This window comes from Limulus polyphemus, unplaced genomic scaffold (genome assembly GCF_000517525.1).
Source record: "Limulus polyphemus unplaced genomic scaffold, Limulus_polyphemus-2.1.2 Scaffold183, whole genome shotgun sequence".
Taxonomy (NCBI): domain Eukaryota; kingdom Metazoa; phylum Arthropoda; class Merostomata; order Xiphosura; family Limulidae; genus Limulus; species Limulus polyphemus.
The window spans coordinates 384,450-408,610 of record NW_013665793.1 but is presented as its reverse complement, the minus strand read 5'-3'; the positions used below and the strand labels follow the sequence as shown (position 1 = coordinate 408,610).

Genomic DNA, 24,161 nt, shown 5'->3' with positions numbered 1-24,161 from the left:
TTATATATATATATATATATATATATATATAATACATTTTGTATTTAAAAATATATGTACAGCACATGTCTTTAAATATATATATATATAGAACATGTTGTCTTTAGATATATATAGAACATGTCTTTAAATATATATATAGCACATGTTGACTTTAAATATGTATAACAGATATTACCTTTTAAAGATAGCAGTTTAAAATATACAACATATATTTCGCTTTGAAAAAGTTCCTGTATGATCTGTATCAGCTATATTCCATTAGATATAGTCCCTTATGATATATCCCAGTTATATTCCATTAGAGATAGTTCGTTGTGATATATATACCAGTTAAATTTCATTAGAGATAGTTTCTGATGATATATACCACTTGTAATCCATTAGGGATAGCCCCTTGTTATATATACCAGTTATATTCCATTAGAGATAGTTCGTTGTGATATATATATACCAGTTATATATATCATTAGAGATAGTTTCTGATGATATATACCACTTGTAATCCATTAGGGATAGTCCCTTGTTATATATACCAGTTATATTCCATTAGAGATAGTTCGTTGTGATATATATACCAGTTATATATATCATTAGAGATAGTATCTTGTGATATATACCAGTTAAATTTTCATTAGAGATAGTATCTGATGATATATACCACTTGTAATCCATTAGGGATAGTCCCTTGTTATATATACCAGTTATATTCCATTAACGATAGTCCCTTATGATACGGGTTCCTGAACTTTCTCAACTTCCAGAACATTTCGTATCCTGACTGAAGACCCCCTCTCCACACACAATTGATGTATAGATAATGAGTTCTTAATAGTATTGTGTACCTTATGTATTTGCTACAACCACCTGTAAGTTTCCTGCGGCCCCTGTCTGTGAATCCTTTCTTTTAGATGGCTAACATATATTTCTCCTAAAGATAGTCCCTTAATATATGTAACAGATTTTGTCTCCTAGAGACAGTCTCTTAAGTTTATAAAATATATTGTATCTTTTTTACTCCAACATTGGATACTATTTTGGATACATAATATATATCAGTTTGGTTCTACAATAGTGCCATATTAAGTGCTTTTTCTTTTAATTATCCAAAGTACCATCTTGAGCATTTATAGTGGTATATTGAAGTAACAGTTTGATTCTACATTGTTACCACGTTAGTGTAGTGGATGAATGTAAACATTATTATTATTTGCAAAGCCCAGTTTCATTATAATAACGAAGTTAAAAAATGGAAGAGAGAACTAGATAATTTCTTACTCAATTTTCAAAAAACCAGTCCAGCATATTGTTAAAGAAAACTAACTCTGCAAAAATAATTTGAAACGTTTAATCCTTTAACATTAAGTGATATTTTGCTTGAATTGAGAGTATTTCCACAATAATCCTTAATGGCATATTTGTGACATTGGTATGATTTCTTAATTCCATGTTTTGTTACAATAAATACTTGATACTCTTCCCTGCTATAGTACTTAAAAACATATCCTGTTCACATTGCTGCGATCTGGCGATGAAGATCATGTAAATATAACACAAATAAACTTTATCTGCATGCAGTCTTCTGTTTCAAGAGAAACAGTACATATGTAATTTGTATTATTTAACAAGCAGAGTAAATTATGCTTCAATACATTCTTACAAGGTCGTCCTTTGACCTTAAATGCACAAAAAACCACAACAACTACCGAATCACCTTTATGATAAAGAATAACATCTTATAACAAAGTGTTTATAGACTTTAGTTGTACTTGTAACTAAACAACACACACCCAAGTGCAAGTGATATTGTAACTGTTGCTGCTAGGTTGGGTGTGGCCAGGCTGCAAGTTAAAAAGTCCAAAGTTGGTGCCCGATATGTAACTGTGACCCTCAATCTCGCTATTCAGTATAGAGTAGCAGTATAGGCGGCGGATGCTGATGAATGGTTGCCCGCTTTCTGATCAGAAAGTCTAAATTGAGATGTTTATTCTTGAACTCAGTGGTCACTATCCTGGCTGTTCACCTCAATTGCCTTTTAGGCTGAAAGTGCTAAAAACAAACAAACAAACAGTGCTTGTGTGCCAGAGTATTTAGTACCTATCCCTTATCTGTGCACCAACGATTTAAGGCTTTGCAAAACTTTAAATCATTTTCTGTATCATTTATATATAACCAACACAATTCCTTCTTCATCAACTATGACCAAATTGAGATATTTTGATTTACAGTTTTATTAATTTATTTTGTGTTGTCATTAACATCCTTGTTTAAGTGTGAAAATTATTGCCAACCTGATGTATAGAAATTATCTTACTCTGTAACCTTAACAATTCAGATCAAAGGTTTCGTAGCAAGTAATATTAAATATTCAAACTACATCCATATTTATTTCGAAATTTTTTAATTTCCACTACTTATCAAGATTTTCCAACAACAAAAATTTTCATTGCTTATCAACATCGTTCACTAAAAAAAAAATTCAGCACTTTTCAACATCTTTGAACACCGATAATTTCCAAAACTTTTCAACTCGTTTTAATAACAATAATTTCCAGCAATTTTAAATACTTTTGAACGACAGAAATTTCCATCAATTATCAATGCCTTCCAACAACAATAATTTCCATCACTCATCAACACCTTCCAATAACAATAATTTTTATCACTTATCAACACCTTTTATCAATAATAATTTCCATCACTTATCAACATCTTCCAACAATGATAATTTCCATTACTTATCAAACACCTTTTACCAACAATAATTTCCATCAATACCAACTCTTTTTTTTTTAAGAACAATCACTTATCACAATTTGTGGAAGTAATATTATTTATAAACGGGATCATAAGCTTGTGTGTTTGTGAGAGTAAGAGAAAGATAAATAAGATGGAGGATAAGAGAGAGAGAGTACATTAGATAGAGGGTACTTGAAATGGAGAGAGCGTGAGCGACAGATAAATATGGTATATCAAAATATTCCGTTTTCATGTACTTATCGTGAATACGTTTCATAAAAAAATAGGAACTAACAAAATAAATATTATTTCTAGCACTGTTTTTTCTTGGGGGAGGTGTGGAAGATGTATATGTTTATTTACTAAATACTTTGTGTGCTACGTGTAATTATTCTATTGTGTGTTACGTGTAATTATTTTGTGTGCTACGTGTAATTATTCTGTGTGCTACATGTAATTATTCTATTGTGTGTTACGTGTAATTATTCTATTGTGTGCTACGTGTAATTATTCTGTTGTGTGCTACGTATAATTATTCTGTTGTGTGCTATGTGTAATTATTCTATACCTCCTATATGGTTGAAAGTTCTTTATTTCTTTGTTTTTAAGGATTATTAATGTTAAATGTCACTATATGATTAATGTGTATTTCGTACTGATTGATGCGATGAATCTAGATTAAAGTATCAAACTCACATAATTAATCTTTTTCTGAGTAATTTCATAAAGGTCTTCTGTGGTCCTTATTTTATTAAGTACATAAAAACTGAAAATTTATTCATAATGTGCTTGGTGTGCAACGTGCTTTGAATTTCAAGCCTACAGTTAGAATAATCTGAACATATGCAAATTATATGCGATTCTGATCAGATCAGTAACACTAATTAACGTTTCTGTTTTCTAACCGCATATAAAATCATCCCATGGATTATATTACTTACTATCAGTAAAGCTATGTTTTAATTAAGAAAAAAACATTAACAACAGTAATAAATTACGTCAACTTTTTTGTAACGTGATATGTATGTGTACCTAAAAATGCATACATGTCACATACATGTGTATGTATTAATTCATCAGTAGTATCATTTGGGGGGGGGGATTCTTTTTACAATTGAAAACAGATTTATACTGAAATTCTTATTGAGTAAATGAAGCATTTTCAGTGAATAAGTGAGTGTTTTGATTTATTTTTTCAATGTTTTGCAAATACTAACTCGAGCTTTGAGATCATTAACCTATTTTGGAAACTTACAAAAAAAAAGAAGAAATCAAGTGAATAAGTAGTACATGCTTATGATCAAATGTGTGGCGACTAAACGAAAGGTTTCAGTTTCTGTTAAACTCCTCCAGTAATGGATTACCACCATTCTGGTTTCCTTTCACTAAAGGAACCGCGGCGCCTGTCTAGACACTAGTGTCACCTATGTCTCTTATCTTATGCTTGTTTTCTTTCTTGCGCAGCTCAGCGTTTTCAACTATAGCACTGCATCAGAAGACCATGATATATGGTTACATCTCGTTTATTATACAAGTTGTTATACGTACTCGTATTCAAATTTAGTATATTACCCAAAGTAATTTATTCTAGAGAACTTAATAAACAGAAAAGACTCTTTATGCTGTGCTATAGTCAACATTGTATTTACCACTCAACAGTTACACGGTTTCTTAGTTGTTCATCCCGCGGGGATCAGTTTACTGTAAAAAATAATAATATTTTCAACACTATGTTTGAATAGTGTTTGTGATCTTTTGTGAAAATTCACTCATTTCTTGAATCAAATAAAACACGAAAAGATATCGCCTTTAATACAACGGTAATGTTTTAAAATACCGTCAATCACTTGAGATTTTTTCAACACTATGTTTGAATAGTGTTTGTGATCTTTTGTGAAAATTCACTCATTTCTTGAATCAAACAAAACACGAAAAGATATCACCTTTAACATAACGGTAATGTTTTAAAATACCGTCAATCACTTGAGATTTTTTATGTAAAATTTTCAATTAAGCATTCTTTCAATGTAATTATCTCAGAACCTCGGCGTTCCTTGGAAGCATGGCAAGTTCTAAGTTTAGAATAAAAATTACTTTTACGGTATAGCCCCTCAACACTCGTAATTATGTTTGCCACTTATAAGTCAGGTCACAGAAATATTCGTAGAACGAAACAACACTAAGATTGTTTCATTCTGCCTTCGGCAGGTACTGAAATGCATAAGTTTACTCCGACTTCGATGGTGGTGAATTTATATTATCAGGTAATATAAGTGACTCGTTACATTCACATAATTATACTGCGAAATGTGGTTCAACTCAATTTTTGTTAATGGGATTTAAACCTCGGGCTAATATTATTTTGCTGCGTGATAGAGTTAGCCTTCTAGTTAGTATTATAATCACAGGAAAAACAACCTTTAAAGAAAACTGCTTTTCATGTAATTTGCCCCCTCCCCTCAAAAAATGTTATGTTAGGTTACTTACGCTGCTCCTGTATCTAATAAAAAAAAACAGCTGTGGCATCATCCTTGTGTAACCATGTCACTCGAAAGTAAAAATCTTCCTTGTGTGACCACATAACTCGACGGTAAAAACTATGGTACTGTATTATCCTTGTGTGACCATATTATAAACCATAGAAAGACTGATATAATATTTGTGTGATCATATAACTCTGTAAAAAAATGATTAAATGTCATTCATAAAGGTTAAATGGCTCACAAATAATCATGTGATATGATGTTTAAAATCATACATAGGTCTTATTTTAGTTACACGACTCCATTCATAGCATTGCAATGTAATTAAATGAGGATGAACTTTCTGTTTTGAATAGTATGGTATCATCCCTGTGGGGTAGATGTGATTGCAGTTTAAAAAAGGTGTATTATTATTATTATTCAGTAGGGAATGGATGTTTCCTCATTTTTAGAGTTAACTTAGTGATATTATTGTTGTTTGGCTAGATGCTCCTGTCAGTAAACTTTTAGAATCACTCTATTTTGGTCTTGTAGGCTCTCCCAGAGTTAAAAATGTGATACATTTATGTATGTGGGTTCTTAATAGTAAAAACAAACGTAGATTCATTGCAATGGGGTCATATTGTAGTATTAAAATAGAAAAATAGTACTCAAGTGGCTAGATTCTCTGACAGATAAATGTTTGGAATTATCCCAGTGTTGCTAGATTCTACGGTAATTAGTTCGTTTGAAGTCTTCGTAGTGTGGCTAAATGCTCTAGAAACTGCAATGTTTGGGGCCTTTCTAGTATGACAGATAAATGTTTGAATTCATCCTAGAATGAATCATTCTATGTGTGTTAATTTTTTTTGGAATTATCCTAGTGTTGATAGATCCTCTAATAATTAACATGTTTGGAATCGCCCTGGTGTGGCTACATTATCCTGCAGTTATAATGTTTAGAATCATCCTAGCGTGGTTAAATTTTCTAGCAATGAAATTTGGAATCATCTAGTGTGGCTACATTTTTCGATAGTTAACATTTTTGAAATATTCATAAAGTTGCTAAATGCTCCGGGAGTTGCAATGTTTAGGATCATCCTAGTGTAACTAAATGATAAGATAGTTAAAAGTTTGAAATCGTTTAGTCTGGCCAAATGCTTTGGGAGTTATAATTTTTGGGATCATCCTAGTCTGACTAGATGATAAGGCAGTTAAAAGTTTGAAATCATTCTAGTCAGGCTAGATGCTCTGGGAGTTGCAATGTTTGTGATCATCCTAGTCTGACTAGATGATAAGGCAATTAAATGTTTGAAATCATTCTAGTCAGGCTAGATGCTCTGGGAGTTGCAATGTTTGTGATCATCCTAGTCTGACTAGATGATAAGGAAATTAAATGTTTGAAATTATTCTAGTCAGGCTAGATGCTCTGGGAGTTGCAATGTTTGGGATCATCCTTGTATGACTAGATGATAATATAGTTAAACTTTTCAAATCGTTCTAGCCAGGCTAGATGCTCTGAGAGATAAACTTTTTTAGAATCATTCTGCTGATTCTGGTGCTGATGTATGCTCTCATACTTTAAAAAAACTTTATATTGTATCTTAATATTCTTTAAGTTATCATTTTGAAACTAGGCCTTTCTACAAAAGCGTGGTATCATCTGTTTGTAGTATTATGTTATCACAGTTAAAAAGGTTGGTATGATTCGGAACATTCCACTATATAATAAGTGCTCTACCTGTTAACAAATATTCATTACCGTGAAGAATTATTAAGGTGTTGTAAATTGACGTTACAAAAAAAAAGAAGCAAATGGTAAAGAAAGGTAAAAAATATTTACCACTTTGAAAAATGAAGCAATGCGTGTATTTGCTATTTTAGAGTTAATATTTTATCTAAATGCTTGTATTTACTATTTTTAGAGTTAACAGATATTTCCCGGTTTCAAAGTTGAAGAAATGCTTGTACTTAATATTTTATTCAGATATTTACCACTTCCAAAATTGAAGCAATGCTTATATTTGCTCTTTTTAGAGTTAACATTTTATTCAGATATTTACCGCTTTCAAAATTGAAGCAATGCTTATATTTGCTATTTTAGAGTTAATATTTTATCTTTTGTAATACATGTAATTTAAAAACAATGAAATTAGAAATTAAATAATGAATATTAATCAATGCTACTGTTAAATCGACGACAATCTTTCTAATCATTTGTATGTTGTGTTTCTTAACAATAAGGAACATTTGGTTTCTTATTTGTTTGTAGTTAAGCACAAAGCTACCCCATGGGCTATCTGTCGATGCCCACCACGGGTATCGAAACCCAGATTTAGTGTTATAAGTCTAAAGACTTACCCCTGTGCCACTGTGGATGAAGAAGTATTTGCAAGGTCAACGTTAGAGGATATACGAATGAAAAACATCAACGTTATATAAATGAAAACGATATATATATATATATATAAACGATATATAAATGAAAATCCTACTGATATAAGTAAAATACTTTTAAACCCTTGTGTGACATCAGAACATGGTAAAATAAAATTATTGAGGCACAACTTCGTAGCTGTAGAACATCGTTTCTCAACCTTTTCAATACCAGTGACCGGCACGCTGCCTCCGTAAACTATCGCGGACCACTTAAATACAAACACAACAAAGGACCATTTCGATTTACATACGAATATTCTTTAATTTGTTTTGTTTGTTGTCGTGAAATCGCACGGACCGGCAAGGTGGAAGTGACGGACCGGTGTTTGCACTGCTTTAGAGGATTTGATTTTGTAATAATAGGACTATTTTATTCTTAGTTAAAAGAAGAATTTGGTTAAGGCTTAGAAGTTGAATGCATTTTGAAAAATCATTTTAATTTCTACGGTACTTAATAAGTTAGGCATTTCAGTTAATAGTCATAAACCAACTACTACCCATTAACATGGCCTCCAATTACAGAAATATGTCATGCTATACCAAATATATTATCGTATGAGACATATTTTAGTATTAAATAGATAAATGATCTGAAAAAAAAAACATGGGAATATTTAAATGTTTTCCAGTTTCATTAAAAGTAATTTCTTCCGGTGCTGTTTATAAACAAATATCCAATAATATACGCAGAAATATGTCATTAATTATTTTCATACTTGGTATGCTTTTTTTTTTAGATGAGGATAATTAATACGAATGTGGCACTATTTGTAATGTCTAAAATTACTAAAATTCTTGGCATAAGAAGTAATTATTAAATCGTTTTATCACATTTATCTACGTACTCAAGCAATTTGTACGATATTCGTCTAACGCGAACACTTTAGTTTAAGCCATACTCCTCAAATTCTTTGTAAACGATGCAATAATTACGAATTATGACATTTTAAACAGAATTACACAATTGTTAAATATTGCTGGAAACTAATTCGTCCAGCCTTCTCAAGAAAATCTGTAAAACAAGTCCACATTTTGTTTTAATTTGTATTTTATTCATATGTGTTATAGTTCTATAAGAAATGTCTTATTGATGTTATGTTATAGTTCTATAAGAAGTGTCTCATTGATGTTTTACTCTGGTATTCTGTGTGTTATCTTGGATCGTCTTCTGAGTCTTAATACACAAATAAACATATTTATAATTTATTGTTTCCGACTTTTTGCCCATAGCTGTCCCTAATTTTGAACTGATAGATTAGAGAGAAGGCAGCTAAATAACAGTACTTACCGCCAACTCTTGTTTTTATTTCTATATGGCAATTTAACTGGAAAATCTTTATGGTGTAAACTTAGAAGTTTGATTCGGATCACTTATGATCAAATAAATTGTGCTTCAAAAGAGAGATCATTGTTTTAGGAAACAAGGAAACGTAGCAAGAAATAAATGTTAGAAAAATTTGGAAATATAATTAATATATATAGAACATGTCATATAAGTTGTGTTGATGTAAAAACTCATGTAGAGTTAGCTTACATATACTTTGATCTGGTTTGAGTAAAATGAGATACAAAAAAGAATTCTTTAGTTTACGGATATATAGTAATATTACCGTACATTTGCTTATGTGGAGCTTAGTAAATAATGAATGTTTGGGTCTCTCACTTTTAATTTTTGTGTAAAAACGCAAAAACACGTTTAATGGTCTTCATTTGAAATAAAACGCTTATTTTTCACTCTTTTTTTCGAATAGTGGATTTGATCAAATCTGAAAGCTTGATAAGATACTAGAAATTAGAAATTTTGATGAATTTAATGAATATTTTCTTGATAACGTGTTCACGATATGTATATTCTTAATTATTCCTTTGTAACATTAAGTAAAATACCTAAGTGAGTGTAACCACCTTTTCGTAGTGTCAGAATTATCGATTGCTCTACTGTTTTTCAAAAGTAAAGTCAGTTGCTTTCATATTGTTTAAGTCGACTTATCAATGGTGTTTTACTTCTCGATTCATCTCTACACCATTAAATAATAATGTATGTCTTAATAAATTAAAATACTAATATCCAAAACTATTAAGCTGAGACCAGTTTAGTTTGTTAAGTCACAAGAGGATAATTTTCTGATGACACTTTTTTTTTCATAAGCAACAATGGGATCATCTGCTTGTGACACTTTATTTTAACATAAATCGCAATGGGATCATCTGCTTGTGACACTTTGTTTCAGCATAAGATAAACCAGAATGGATCATATGCTTGTTGTACCGTTTTGGCAAAGGATAAATCACAGTAGAATAGTGTACTTGTGACACTTTGAACTTACATATGCTTAAACGTTAATTATTTTGTTTGGTTAATTGTTTCAAATATTCAAGTTTGTATAAGCTACTCAGTATTTGTGACTTCAGTGGCTGTAAAACTTACATGACTATTTTTATGTTTTTCAGTATAGCAAATGTCATCCAATAGAATTCTCGGAATAATTTAATTATTTATGCTTGCATTGTCGTCTTTCGCAATCGTGGACTATAAGATAAAGCATTTTTAAATTGTTTTATCATTGTTGTATTTTACAAACATGAACTATAAGATAAAGCATTTAAAAAAATTGTTATCATTGTTCTTTTGCAAACATGAACTATAAGATAAAGCATTTTAAAATTGTTTTATCAATATCGACATTATTAACTACTTTGAATGTCTATGGGTTTATTTTTATAATTCTGACCATAAATCTTTCAAGACTTTTTTCAAACTAACTACTTTTTCATCTTTAAATTATCTTATTTTAACAGAGGAAGGTAATGAGAGTTGGACTGCAATAATATTTTTAAAACAATTACGGAAAACTTCTTGAGGCATGTATATTTCATTTTTATTCCAAATTAATTACCTTCCACAATACAATGTAACAAACATTTTTATTTTATATTGACATTAAGAATTAGGTGTCTTACAATAAATTACTACAATCTGAATCTCGGTTTCATAAGTTACTCCCTGCTAACTAACCCTTAAAACGCCAATAATCAGATTTAATATTAATCAGCTTAAAACCTATCTCTCAAATCAAAGCTTTAAATTTAAACTCAAACAAAAGCAGTATCTGTTTGTTTCTATTTGATTTGGACTGAATGCGTTCAAAGATATATACATGGTTTAAAATTATTCTGAAGTCTCACTTCATCACTAGATACAATCCAGAAATTAACTTTCTTCTTTTCTCCTTATTATTAAACGTTCACCATTTATTTTTAACAAAGGAGATATATTTTATTGGAATATATATTATTGAAGGATAGTTAATTATAACAAAAAAAAAGCTGTAAAAATCACGATAACGCTTATTGTTATCCCCCTTGAAAATAGATGAAATATTTTGTATTCAAAACTATTATTATATACATCTCTAACCAACAAACTATTTTAGTAAAAGTTTACTTACTGCCAAATATACTAGACAAAAGCTGTTCTATATACATGAAATTTTATATGAATTCCATATATCATCGAAATAGAACAGTAAAATTATTTTACTATTACTCTAATTTCTATTATGAAAATCATAATTGTTACTGATTTTCAATCTTTACTTTTTTATTATTATTTATAATGAAGATAAGAAGAGGTAAAATTTTGAGCTAAGATTAGCGCATTATTTTAAATGAGCAAACATTTTCTTTAATCATCTCCATCATTGTGTTTATTGTTAAAGATTTCGCAGTAAACATTCGTTATTTAATTGATTTTGAATACCATATTGTAGGAAATTTTCGACTAATTAAATTTATTTGTATTGCAGATTCCATGTTAAAAGAGTATAATAAAACTATTTTTCGAAACACTATATTCTTGCGATATGTAAATGAAAATTAAGTTTGTAACCATGTATGCTGTGTAAAACTCAGCTATTAAATACTGAGTGTATACATTTGTTTATATTCCGGTTGAATGACAGTAATCTAGGTTCGTTGTATTTCTTTCTTTCATTTATCAAACACCTTATATATTTTTTCCTACATGAGCATCTTTACGTATTCAAAACTTAATGATGGATCTATAATTGTAACTAAATCGTGTTTTCGAGAATGTTTACTAGAATAACATTAATCTATATAAATGTAATAGTTCTGTCTGTTGTAAGTCCATATAGCTACTTCGCCCCTAGTAGATGGGTCTTCAAATTTGGTATGGAGCCTCATTAGGTCCATGGGGAGATACATACAAACTTGCGGTTTCACATTTTGTGTTTTGCAGTTTTTAATTGCGTTTTTTTGTTTTTTTATATACAGTTACATATATGGGAAGAATATTTTCATGTCCTAAGATAGCCTTTCATTAATCATGAATTTACATAACTTCCGTATTCCATAAATAAATATCTCTAGCACCAATTAAAAAATCGAAGTATATTAAGCTAAATAGTTCTGGACTTTTTTTTCTGCATTCATTATGCTAGACGAAACACGGATCACTTTGTCATTAAGTGTTTTCAAATAAGTACAGCATACCAAAAGTAGTCCACTTCAATAATCTGTCTTGTTAGATTAGTGATTTTGTAGTCTACTTAAATGTAACTCCTCTGGCTGCTTGTACTTATAACTCTTTGAAGGATTGTGTTACCTAACAAATGAAATATTTGTTTCCTCAAAATTGTAATGACTCATTGTTTAAGACTTAAGTATAGTTAAAACCGTCTAGGAGACGAAAATAACAAAATTGAATAATAGGTTGAACAATCACCAAGTTTGTATATATATATTTGAATAAAAACCTATTATTTAATTTTATCATTGTTCAAGACTAACAAAGTACAGATGTACTGGTCAACAATGTCTGAGGATTCTGCATTGTTACTTTAACGATTTCATTGGTTCCACACTCTGTAGACTCAGTGCCTGTGTATTAAAAAATCATTTGTGTCTTCTTTCGATTTTTTTAAACTTCATTTTAATTGTTTAGTGAATAAGTGTCAGGATTTCGAGGTATCAATTTAAGCCTCCGTATACATTTCTGTATATTAAAACACTATGCAATGACAACTTCCGAACAAAAATTCAAGGAAGAGCAAGGAAAAAAGCTACATACAATTTATATCCTTACTAATGCGTATTTTGTTGATAACTAATAGTATGTATAATATTTTTCTTAATAACGTCATTTACATTTCACATCTGTTTCGTCATAATATAGAGGGCGCTACAACTATTCAAATGATATTAATTTCATTATGAAGCTGTTTCTGAGTAGGCATCTTTTAATTCCAATGTCGAAGTTAATAGAACCCAAATACATTAATATATAATATAATATAAGTATTGAAATAGTTTGCTAAATAAAATAATTCATTATGAAGTAACTTTGTGCTACAACCCATTTTTACGTAAAATGCCAATGACTGTGTTCTTTACCACCCAAACTGTAGGAGAGAAAATAAACGAACATACGTGCTTTAGGCTACAACAATGGAAATACGTTAAGCATGATAAACAACTTTTGAAAGTAGTAATTTGAATGCTATAATCCTTTGGCCTTGGGGCCAATCCTGTTTCAGGAGAGCAAATAAGCTTCGTACATCATTACCATAAATCTAATGAGCTTATCATGCGCTAATTATAAACACAAAAAATATATATATACATTTCTGACTTTCAAAGAAACATCACTTTTTTTAAAATGGAATTTTTCAATACTTGTTTCTTTTAGCATAACGCAACACAATAGGCTACCAGCGATTTGTCAACCACAGGGAATCCAACCCCGGATGTTAGCGTTATAAGTGTGTAAATTTACCTCTGCTTTCTGGAGGGCTTTTATAATAAGAATAGCCCCCATTGGCACAGCGGTATGTCTGCGAACTTACAACGCTAGAATCCGGGTTCCGATACCCGTGGTGGGCAGAGTACAGATAGCCCATTGTGTAGCTTTGTGCTTAATTACAAACAAAAACAATAAGATTACAAAAGCAAAACAAACTGTATTCTACTTTACTTATTTCACTTTGAAGCCATACTAAAATCATTTGAAAATTAAAAGCAAAATTAGGTTAATTTTAAAAGATTACTTGCAATAAAAAATATGAATACACTCAAAAACACTGTATATATATATGTGTATATATTTTGATCTTGTATATTCATATTCCTAACTTTTATGATAATACATTTATATTTCAATTCATATTTGCCCTTCGGTGGCTCAGCGGTAAGTTTGAGGGCTTACAACGCTAAATATCGGTGTTTGATGCTCTCGGTGGGCACAGCGCAGAGTCTATTTTGTAGCGTTGCGTTTAAAAACAAACAAGTCAATTAAAGCTATTGAAAAAAACCATTCATACACCTAGTGATTAGATATAAACATTTATCATGTCCCAATAATAAAAAAGAAACATCCATATAAATTTGTTCCTAAACAAACCTTAGTTGCTATAATATGTAATTTGAATCCAAACATTTGATTAATATGACTGTTTATTCAAGCCTAAAGAAATATCACCCCCCTCTTTAACCTAATTAAGCACATGAATATTTTTTATATATTAAGTTTATAGAGCTGAACCTTGCAAGTAAGCTAACGACAATTATTAGTTACCAATTTGTTTGTGTATACATTTGTCTTTTATCCGTCACTCTATGCATGAGCTAAGATTAAGATTGAAAGTTACCAGTTTATAACAGACAAGACAATGAGATTCCTGTCAGGTCGAGTTTCCGTTTTTGAGCCTTGGTTATAAAACAGGCTATTTGTTGTGTTTCTGTGATAAAATTACAACCGTAATCGAAAGCTATTAATGAACATATTTGTTTGTTGATAAGCAGAAGGCTACACAATGGGCTATCCGTGCCGTGCCCTGATTTTTATCGTGTTAAGCCCTCAGACTTACCGTTCAGCCACCAGGGAGGAAGGCTGTACCTCAAGGCCCTTGAAGATCAATATATATATATATATATATTCAGTTGCAAAGAGTTATATAATGTTATAGGTTTGTAGTTGAAACATGTTATATAATCGAAACTATATTACCCGGTTATAGGCAAGTAACTGGATTATGACTTCCTCTGGAATGACTTGCACATAAAGTTTTTCTTCGTTGTTATTATCAAAAGTTATAAGAAAAGCCAGAGATGGTATTAGATAAAACGGGAACAAAATGAGCAAGACGTTGATTAATTAGGAGGACCTATGCTTTTGTTTTATATAGAACTCGAAGTTCCTACGAGTAATGCAACATGATTACACGATTCACATTTGACACACACACACACTGATTCTACTCTAAAACTCCAACCCCTGAGTGCAATTGATTAAACTTAGCAGTTTGGAATGAAATACGATGTTCACCGTCTATCAGCTTTAACGTTCCTGCTCTATGAAGCACACGTATCGTTCTTTTCATTGCAGGACTTGACATGACAGGTAATATGGCTCATTATGGGTGACCACGTACAAAATGGCGGCATTATATGTGAGAGATACAAAGCATTACGGATTAACTAGACGTGAGGATGAAACGAAAATTGTGTCGAATCAGTTCTTCCAATTTATTACTTGCGATATGGCTAAAAAAAGAGATACAGTACATAAGGATATAAGTAAGTTTGATCATGGCTAAATATCTTCGGTTAAAGTTGAGAAGTAAACAAAGCATTCAATAGTCTTGCAAATTGTGATTATATATCGTAATATAAATGCCTTTTCAGTTATTTCTGTAACAAGCTGAGTGGTTTGGTAGTAGCTAATTAGGTATTTTTATGTAGCGGCTAGTCTAGATTTATTTAACATGCAAGGCTATAAAACTTTGCTTATCCGGATATCTCATTAACATGACAAGTCGTATCACTGTAGATTTGAATTTGTTTTTTTCTACTTTTGTCTTGACAGTCTGAGGAATGATTTATTCCTTGAAATTTTATCTCACCTATTAACTTATTTTAGTTTCGCGTAACGTGTTTGTGGAAAAAGAATATGATCATATAATTAGATATCATTATAAATTACGTTCACTTACAATAGGATTACCATTTGGTCAATAACATAAATCTTCAATGTTCTGACACCAGGTGTCTACAAAATCTTGCTACTAGAGATTGTTTTTTTGTTAATAAAAATAAATAATGAGGGGGAAAAAATGATGCCTCAAACACGGATTTCGCGCTCAAATTTCGAGCATTCAAACATATTACGTAACAAATAACACTTTCAGGATACATGATGTTATAAATGTATAGGTGGGGGCAAAATACAGCTTTGGGTAAAAAATAACGTGTAGCTTGCGGTTACGACTTGAATGATGCGTGCATCTTCGTAGTGTCACAATGACATACTGCAGTTTAATTCAATTGTGAGTTATAGAGTTCAAATTAATGAATTATTTTGAAAATTTCCCCTTTATTCACACTTATGTGTTTATCTATTCACCCGTCTGCCAGTCTGTTTCGTGATTAGTTTGTAAATGCCAAAGGAAAATGTATTAAAAGTTGTTAAACCTTCCTCGAGGAACGTAATAATAATTTAATTATCTTTCCATCAATGAATAAAATATCAGTTTTTTAACCGACTTTTTATACTATTGGAAAAGTACTTCTGATGTGTAGGTGTAAAAAAAATTAATTCATCATCGGAATTAGAAGCTTGTTAAAAATGGAGTAAAAATATCGATACAAAGAGTATCTTGGTCCCATCTCATGTCCAAAAGTGGTACACATAACGTGTTTTATGACGTGTAATTTTTTTTCAAATAATATAAAAGAAAAACGATCTTTTTTTTTGTTCAATAATTGTGAAGACGGTTAAATGACTAATGAGTTTTCCCATCTAATAATAGTTTATATATATATATATATATATATTAAAGTATCTTTACATGGAGTCTTCTCTTGTAATGTAATAATTTTATCATGAAAACAAGTTACCTGCAGATGAGTTATTTTCCAATATTTCGCCCTCTTTCGGCTTTTAAACCGTAATTTTTAATAGGTTTGTCGTGAAAGCATTACACGCTTGACAACCACTTCTGACAAACAATTTCAATTTTAAGGGTACTGGAGTAACTTCATATTTTTAAATCAGTCGTTTAGTACACGTTCCAGAAATTACTTGACGGTTTTCGATTATACATTGATTTATCTTTGCACTTTCGGTAAGTAAGCATAAAAGGTAGGAACCACAGAAGTTTATTGGTAGATTTACAAATGACGTGTTGTGACCACTGCCAATGAAAGATGCAAAAACAAGTATACGGCTTTGGCCCCCTCGTCGGGCTCTTTCTCCAGAGTCGTGATTATGACGCCATTTACGCAGGAAAGCATCATAGTACACTACCATAGAAGAAGGTTACATATTTTAGAATCCCTCTATGTGGGCCAACTCGGTCCGTACCTAGTAGGCTAACCGTAGCAGTTATCGTAAAATTACGACGAGATAAATCCTGCTCAATTTGTTTCAAATTACCTAACGGTTTTACTGTATGGTAGTATGACTCATTATAGGCATTTAGGACCTCGTAATTTTTCTTCAGATACTAAATACGTCGATCTGTTGGATAAGCTTTATATTTGAACAAATAAAACTTTATATGACTTAAACAACTACCGATTCAAAGCCGTCATACTTTTACTTTGGTCTGCAAACATGACTTGCATATCTTACACCAAGTTTGAGGTTCTCAGAATTTCATGTAGAGCAGGTTCTTGTCTTTTCCTTGCGATAACCGATGTTTGTTTTTCTTTCCGCGTTTTATTTTTTTTCTCTTGACAACATTTAAACATTGTCGAAAGTAATGGCCTAATAAAAAACCCCAATACGTTAAAGAAACTGTTTCTTTGAGAGTGGTGCACAGCCTGTATACGTGTTTTTTTAGATACATTCTTCTTCAGCTTTAGATTAAATATAACTTGCAAACTGACAGTGACATCTCACGACTTCCATACAGCCATAGAGCACGCGTGCATAATCTAATCCTATTAAAGACACTCCTAAATGACAGAGAATGAATTTCTTTCACTATATTTGTAGGTTGAACATGTCGGTAAGCCTTGTAATGGAATCACTGGTTTCTCTCAATTATTTATAATTATGACAAGTTGTCGAAAAAAAATGTACGAACTCAAATAGTTATTTTAATAACAGGATACAACCTCAGACGAAGTCGCGAGCTCACGAGTCTATTGGCGGTAGGATACACGAACGAGTAAAGAGTTCGCCGCCGCACATGAAGAACTCTGATTGGTCAGTTGTTCCCTTCCGGGAAGTCCTTGCGATGTCTATACATAGCAGCCATGGCCAAATTTAATCCAACACCTTTACTTGAGTAAAAAATACAAATTCAAAATTTGATGTCGAAAGGAGCGAGGGTGGTGGTCAGAGATGATGAACTCGTACTTTGATCAGTCTGGCTTTTACAATAGTCAAGGTGCAGCGGAACAACCCTACCGTTTCCCGCAAGGACTCCTTGTTCCGCCGTACCCGCAACCTAGCGCCGCCGCCCGGGCAGCGCACGATCCCGGCTTCGTCGACACAACTGGAACTTCAGCATCTTCGTGTAAATTGTATGCAGCAGTGAGTCCAGACCCAACCGTAGCTTTCAAGCCCGAGTGTTTGGTGAAGGAACAAAATGGGTTCAACGTGGCTGTAAAAGACATGTCCACCTGGTCGACGGGAGCACTGACCGGTGTCCGAGCTGCAGCAATGAGCAACGACGCCGTACGTCCTTTCCCGGGAGAGAGCGGGGCTTCTCCGCGTGTGTCAGACGCATGGACAGCTTGCTACCAAAACACCAGTGCCATGTCTCAGGCCCACGCCAACGCTTTCTACCCTTGGATGGCGATGGCAGGTTGGTGATTTTCGATTTTAAAAGATTTTAGCAAACAAACAAAAAAAAGGCTTCTCCACTGGTGTACCAAACTTGAAAGTCGATCGTTTTTCTTCCCATCTCTTCCCTTCTAAAATAGCGGATGTATAACACATTTACTAAAAGATATAACTAAGGGCCTTGTGTAGCTCGGACTATAAAAAGCGTAAGTTAAATAACAAACTATATGAATATATATATATATATATATATATTATATGATCGGTTAAAATAAAGTATATTAAAAAGCAGGACAGACAATATGTCAAAATCCATCCAGTTGTTATCACATTTTATTAGAGTACTGTGCTAACTGCGTTTTCTAACTGTGCATAACGTACATGCAGACGCGTTTTAAGACACTGAGTGCAAGACGACTCGCGTTCAATTACCCAAAACCAGCGTTTTTCAGTCAATTGCCCCATAAAAGATAAGTATTGCAAGAAAAACCTAAAGCCGACTGCCCCAACTGCTCTTCTAACGTTTATACGAAGATGACGCTTAAATATCCTTAGTTTATCGAGTACTTAACCTCACGAGTTTTAAATATCCTTTGTTTTGTCAAACACTTAACCTCATGAGTTTTAAATATCCTCAGTTGTATTAAGCTCTTAACCTAATAAGTATTAATTATCCTTAGTGTTATTAAGCACTTAATCTCATGAGTTTTAAATGTTCTTAGTTTTATTAAGTACTTAACCTCACGAGTTTTTAATATGCTTAGTTTTATTAAACACCTAACTTCATGAGTTTTAAATATCCTTAGTTGTATTAAGCTCTTAACCTAATAAGTATTAATTATCCTTAGTTTTATTAAGCACTAAACCTCATGAGTTTTAAATGTTCTTAGTTTTATTAAGCACTTAACCTCACGAGTTTTTAATATGTTTAGTTTTATTAAGCACTTAACGTCACGAGTTTTTAATATGCTTAGTTTTATTAAACACCTAGCTTCATGAGTTTTAAATATTCTTTGTTTTGTCAAACACTTAACCTGACGAGTTTTGAGAACCAGTTCTTACTAAGATATTCATTGGCGATAGCTTTAAAATGTAACTCTAAATGCTATGATATAGCGTAGCACTGAAGGAATAGTTCATTTCCAAATCTCCTTTCAGTAAGTTTATGGCTGTGTAATTACATTTAAAAGGGTATTCTACAGAATTCACTACGTGTTCATATCCTTAAGTTAGAAAAAAAACAAAAAACATCAACTTGGATAGTGATTTTATTGAAAGAGATCCCAGGTAGCGTGTTCAAGATTGTCCTTAACACTCACCAATCGGAAATTGTGATAAATTTTCTAAATCATCTTTATCTGTGAAATCAGCGATTACAATCTAACATAGCTAGTGGGTACGGACCTACCGGGCGAGTATCTACTTTTACCTTGTTGTATAACACAGATTTTTTAAGTGCCTCGGACGACATTGGAACTGTCAAAGCTCGTTCGAGATAAGACCTTCTATAAAGAACCCCATAGGATTAAGCTTATTACGCCTTAGAAATAAGATACAAGAACCCCATAGGAATAAGCTTATTACGCCTTAGAAATAAGATGCAAAAACCAGTCGACCCTATTTCCAATTATTAAAAATAGCTATTTTTAAAACTTTACCTTCAAGTTTTTATGTTTAATATATGTATACTTTCATACTATATAGAAACTATTATACCCATTAAATCTCCCCAAAATACAAGATGATGGAGTAAGTTTTCACAAAGTCTACTTCCGATGAGAATAACTAAGCAAGGAATCCGTAATGTTGGAGGAATACAATACCGTTAAAGTTGTTTTATTCATGTTTTTAGTGTAGGAATTAGATTAGCGAGTGTTATTGGATGTACTTTACACAACAGGATAAATAATGCATTTATATATATATATTTATGTGTACCAATATTATTTTAAATATATTCATAAATTCTAGAGCGATAAATGTCCATCATAATATATATCAAAGTGCATATAATACATATACAAAATACCCTTTTTTTGTAGACTTAGAAATATTACTTAAAGCTATCATTGAATAAAATGTTTATTTTAGTGAATGGGTACTAGTCCTAGGTGCCTTTATCTGAAACCGTTCGGATGCTAAACCAGTTATCCTACTAGGTTTCACTGGTACTGGTCTGGTTACTTCAGTGGTAAACCGGAATCGATTTAAATATATATTTTTCTATTATTCCTACTGATCTTTAACACACAATCCTTAATACAGCTGCACCTTGTTGAGGAGAATTTCTGCCTTACTTTTCATGTATTTTTGTTGCTTAGTTTACTTTATGAGGATATACGTGAAATATTTACGACTTTCTCTGCTCTTAAAAGTCTTAACAAAAACCTAAGTCTAGAATTGGGAAGTCAGCCAGCTGGCACAGCTGGACACACTAAATTGATTGAAAGCATGCTAATAAAAAAGTTTTAAATATTTTTCAAGTACTGACGCACGAAGTTTATAAGTAGAATGTTTAGATATTTTTACATCCCATCCTTTAAAAAATAATTGCTCATGTTGACAATCCTACCTGAAACAGGGGTGATGAAGTTTATGTAGTGCACTTGCTTTATAATATTCAAACTAGGTTACAAACTGTTTTATACCATACTATACCACACAAAATATAATAGCTTCAATACTAAAGTGATGAAGAAGATTGGGTTACAAGCTGTTTTTATGCTACACTACACAAGATATAGTGGCTTCAATACTAAAGTGGTAAAGGAGATTGGGTTACAAGCTTTTATTATACCACACTACACGAGGTATAGTGGCTTCAATACTGAAGTAATGTAGGAAATTGGAGTACAAGCTGTTTTATACTACACTACAATAGGTATAGTGTCTTCAATACTGAAGTGATGAAGGAAATTGGGTTACAAGCTGTTTTTATACTACATTACACAAGGTATCGTGGCTTCAAAACTGAAGTGATGAAGGAAATTGGGTTACAAACTGTTTTTATACTACACGAGGTATAGTGGCTCCAATACTGAAGTTATTAAAGAAATTGAGTTACAAACTGTTTTTATACTACACTACACAAGATATAGTGGCTTCAATACCGAAATGATGAAGGAACTTGGGTTACAAGCTGTTTTTATACTACACTACACAAGGTATAGCGGCTTCAATACTAAAGTGGTAAAGGAGATTGGGTTACAAGCTGTTTTTATATTACACTACTCAAGGTATAGTAGCTTCACTACTGAAGTGATGAAGGAAATTGGGTTACAAACTGTTTTTATACGAAACTACACAAGGTATAGTGACTTCAATACTGAAGTGATGAAGGAGATTGAGTTACAAGCTGTTTTTATACTACACTACAGAAGGTATAGTGGCTTCAATACTAAAGTGATAAAGGAGATTGAGTTACAGACTGTATACTTCAAAAACATTTGTTATGTACCATTAGAAAGTACACTGTCAACGCCAACACTTAATAAAGTAGATAAGCCTAAAATAGAAAAGAATCATGAAGACAAGTAACGATTTATAGTAAATACACTCTAAAATAACTGAGGAACATTACACAACGGTGTGTTGAAAGTTAAAACTTCCCTTATATTGGGTAAAATAATATATATATCTATATATATTTAATGTTTGTAACAAGATTTTCTAAAATATAATTTATATTAAAGAGTAGTTCATACTTGCAATGTCTAGTCATACACTCAGTGGTATAATATATATATATATTGGTTCAAAGTACTGAAATAGTACTGATTTAATTTATGTGTAAAGAATCTTTCCTTAAGTTTATTTCAAATCTCAAGGTTGAGTTGAAAATAAGAGCAATAGGTCGTCATACTTTTAAATTACTCTTCATTACATCGCTCCATGTTTCTTAGTGTAACCGTTTGTCAAAGGCTCAATTGCCATCGACAGCTGTCACCATCTCATAGAGAAGAACCACTTGTTAAGGTCTCTCTCAACTAGGCCTGGAGCAGCGGGAGGCTGGGGGACCGAGAGGGGCGGATATGAGAGAGGTTATACTCGGCACTTTCGTTTTTTGAAATTTTTATGACATATATCTAACATTAGTGAAATCATAGCAAGGCTAGGAAAAAATTGACGGTTATTTAAAGGAGCTTTTAAAACTTCAAACAGCCCTAGTTCTACTTGTTATACAAGTGCTATGTGACAGGGAAAAAAAACATTTATTTTTTGTATTTTGAATAAAATTATTATAAAATCTTAATTGCTATTCCCACTCCAATATGTTTTTTTTACTCACAATTCTGTTGATATATTTTTTTTATTATCGTACTACTAATCACGTGTAAAGTTTATTGTTCCTGTTACAAGCAATAAATTTAAACTTGCGAACTAAGAAAAGAAACCAACATGAACCATATACTTGTATCTTACATTACTGTACTACAAGTCACGTGTATAGCTTGTTGCTTCTGTCACAACCAAGAAACTTAAACCTACTAACCAAGGGAAAAATTAACATAATTAGTTGCATTTTTTTATCTGTACAACTTAACTCTTCATCTAGTGATTTAATTTTGTTTTTAAATATAACTAAATAATATTTTGTTTTCTTCTTGCTGATAATTTGATTTTAGTAAATACAAATAAAAAACTCAAACAAAACATAATTTTTCGGATGTAAGCCACACTAACTATTTAATAGCTTAAATTTTAGTTTCACTAACACTCCTCTAAATGAAATACTGAACAATGTCATGAGAAAACAAAACCTTACCTGTGTTGTTACAGTTTTATTTGATTTGAAAAGTTTACAGCGTTCTTACGTGAAAACAGAACAAACCACCATATTTTCAGACTCAAGTTTTCACACTTCATTGTTATCATAGTTATTTATGTAGTTTGGAAATTATACTTTTGTTTTAAAGAACTTAATGTTGCAAATATTATCAAACGAATCTTTCTGAGGGAAAAATGACTATATTATATGATAAACTAACACTCTTGCTAAAAAACTGTTTTTTGTTTTTGTTTTAACTGATATTCTTATTTTTTTAGCACAGACGGAAGAAATACATAACACTGTTTTCTTAGAGAAAAGGACAACATTGCTATGTTCTTCTTATACACTGTTTATTTGTTTTTACTTTATGATTAGCATTGTAGTATGAGCAATGTAACATACTAACATTTTATTACTGTATGTTTTTACTTTGTGTGATAGTAATTCTACCTCGTTTCTACTCTTGCTTAAGTAAAAATATTGTCATTATGAGCACCTGCTTGTCAAACTGAATGCCCTTGTTCCCTCTAGCGGTAAAAGTTGACGTGCCAATCTTTTCGGATTAAATCATAATAGCACTTGTTCTGAAGACATTATTACAAGCTACACTCCAAAGTTCTCTTCAGTATAATAATAAATATGGATGTTTCTGGAAAGTAAAAATCACGTCTTTATTCAAAATTCAAGACATCATATAATAAAGAAGGTTAAGATATCAACAGTGGAAACCATGCAATGGAATAATGCACAGGTTCCAGCTTCTCTGAGTGAACAGTTTTTATTAGAGGACTGTTCACCAAGAAAAGCTGAAATTTGTATGTTAAAGAAATATTAGCATGCATAATTAATTAAATATTTATGTAAAATAAGTTTCATTAGCTATGTTCGCACAGCTTAACACATTAAAAATGTTTGAAATAATTTTTTAACTTACTGA

The 24,161-nt window shown here is 31.6% G+C and overlaps 1 protein-coding gene across 4 annotated transcripts in view; it reads left to right on the top strand.

Annotated features, from left to right (window-relative positions):
- LOC106478134 (homeotic protein ultrabithorax-like) overlaps positions 1-24,161 on the top strand; it is an 86,840-nt gene that overhangs the window by 45,083 nt on the left and 17,596 nt on the right. The window contains exon 1 of one of the 4 annotated variants that reach the window (XM_022381667.1): positions 17,865-18,475. The exons of 2 other annotated variants lie outside the window; for them this stretch is intronic. In XM_022381667.1, the coding sequence (XP_022237375.1) occupies positions 18,010-18,475 (466 nt within the window). In that variant the 5' untranslated portion in view covers positions 17,865-18,009. Of the gene's footprint in view, positions 1-17,864; positions 18,476-24,161 lie in introns of those variants that run through there. One more of the 4 variants, XM_013938649.2, reaches the window with a different exon arrangement.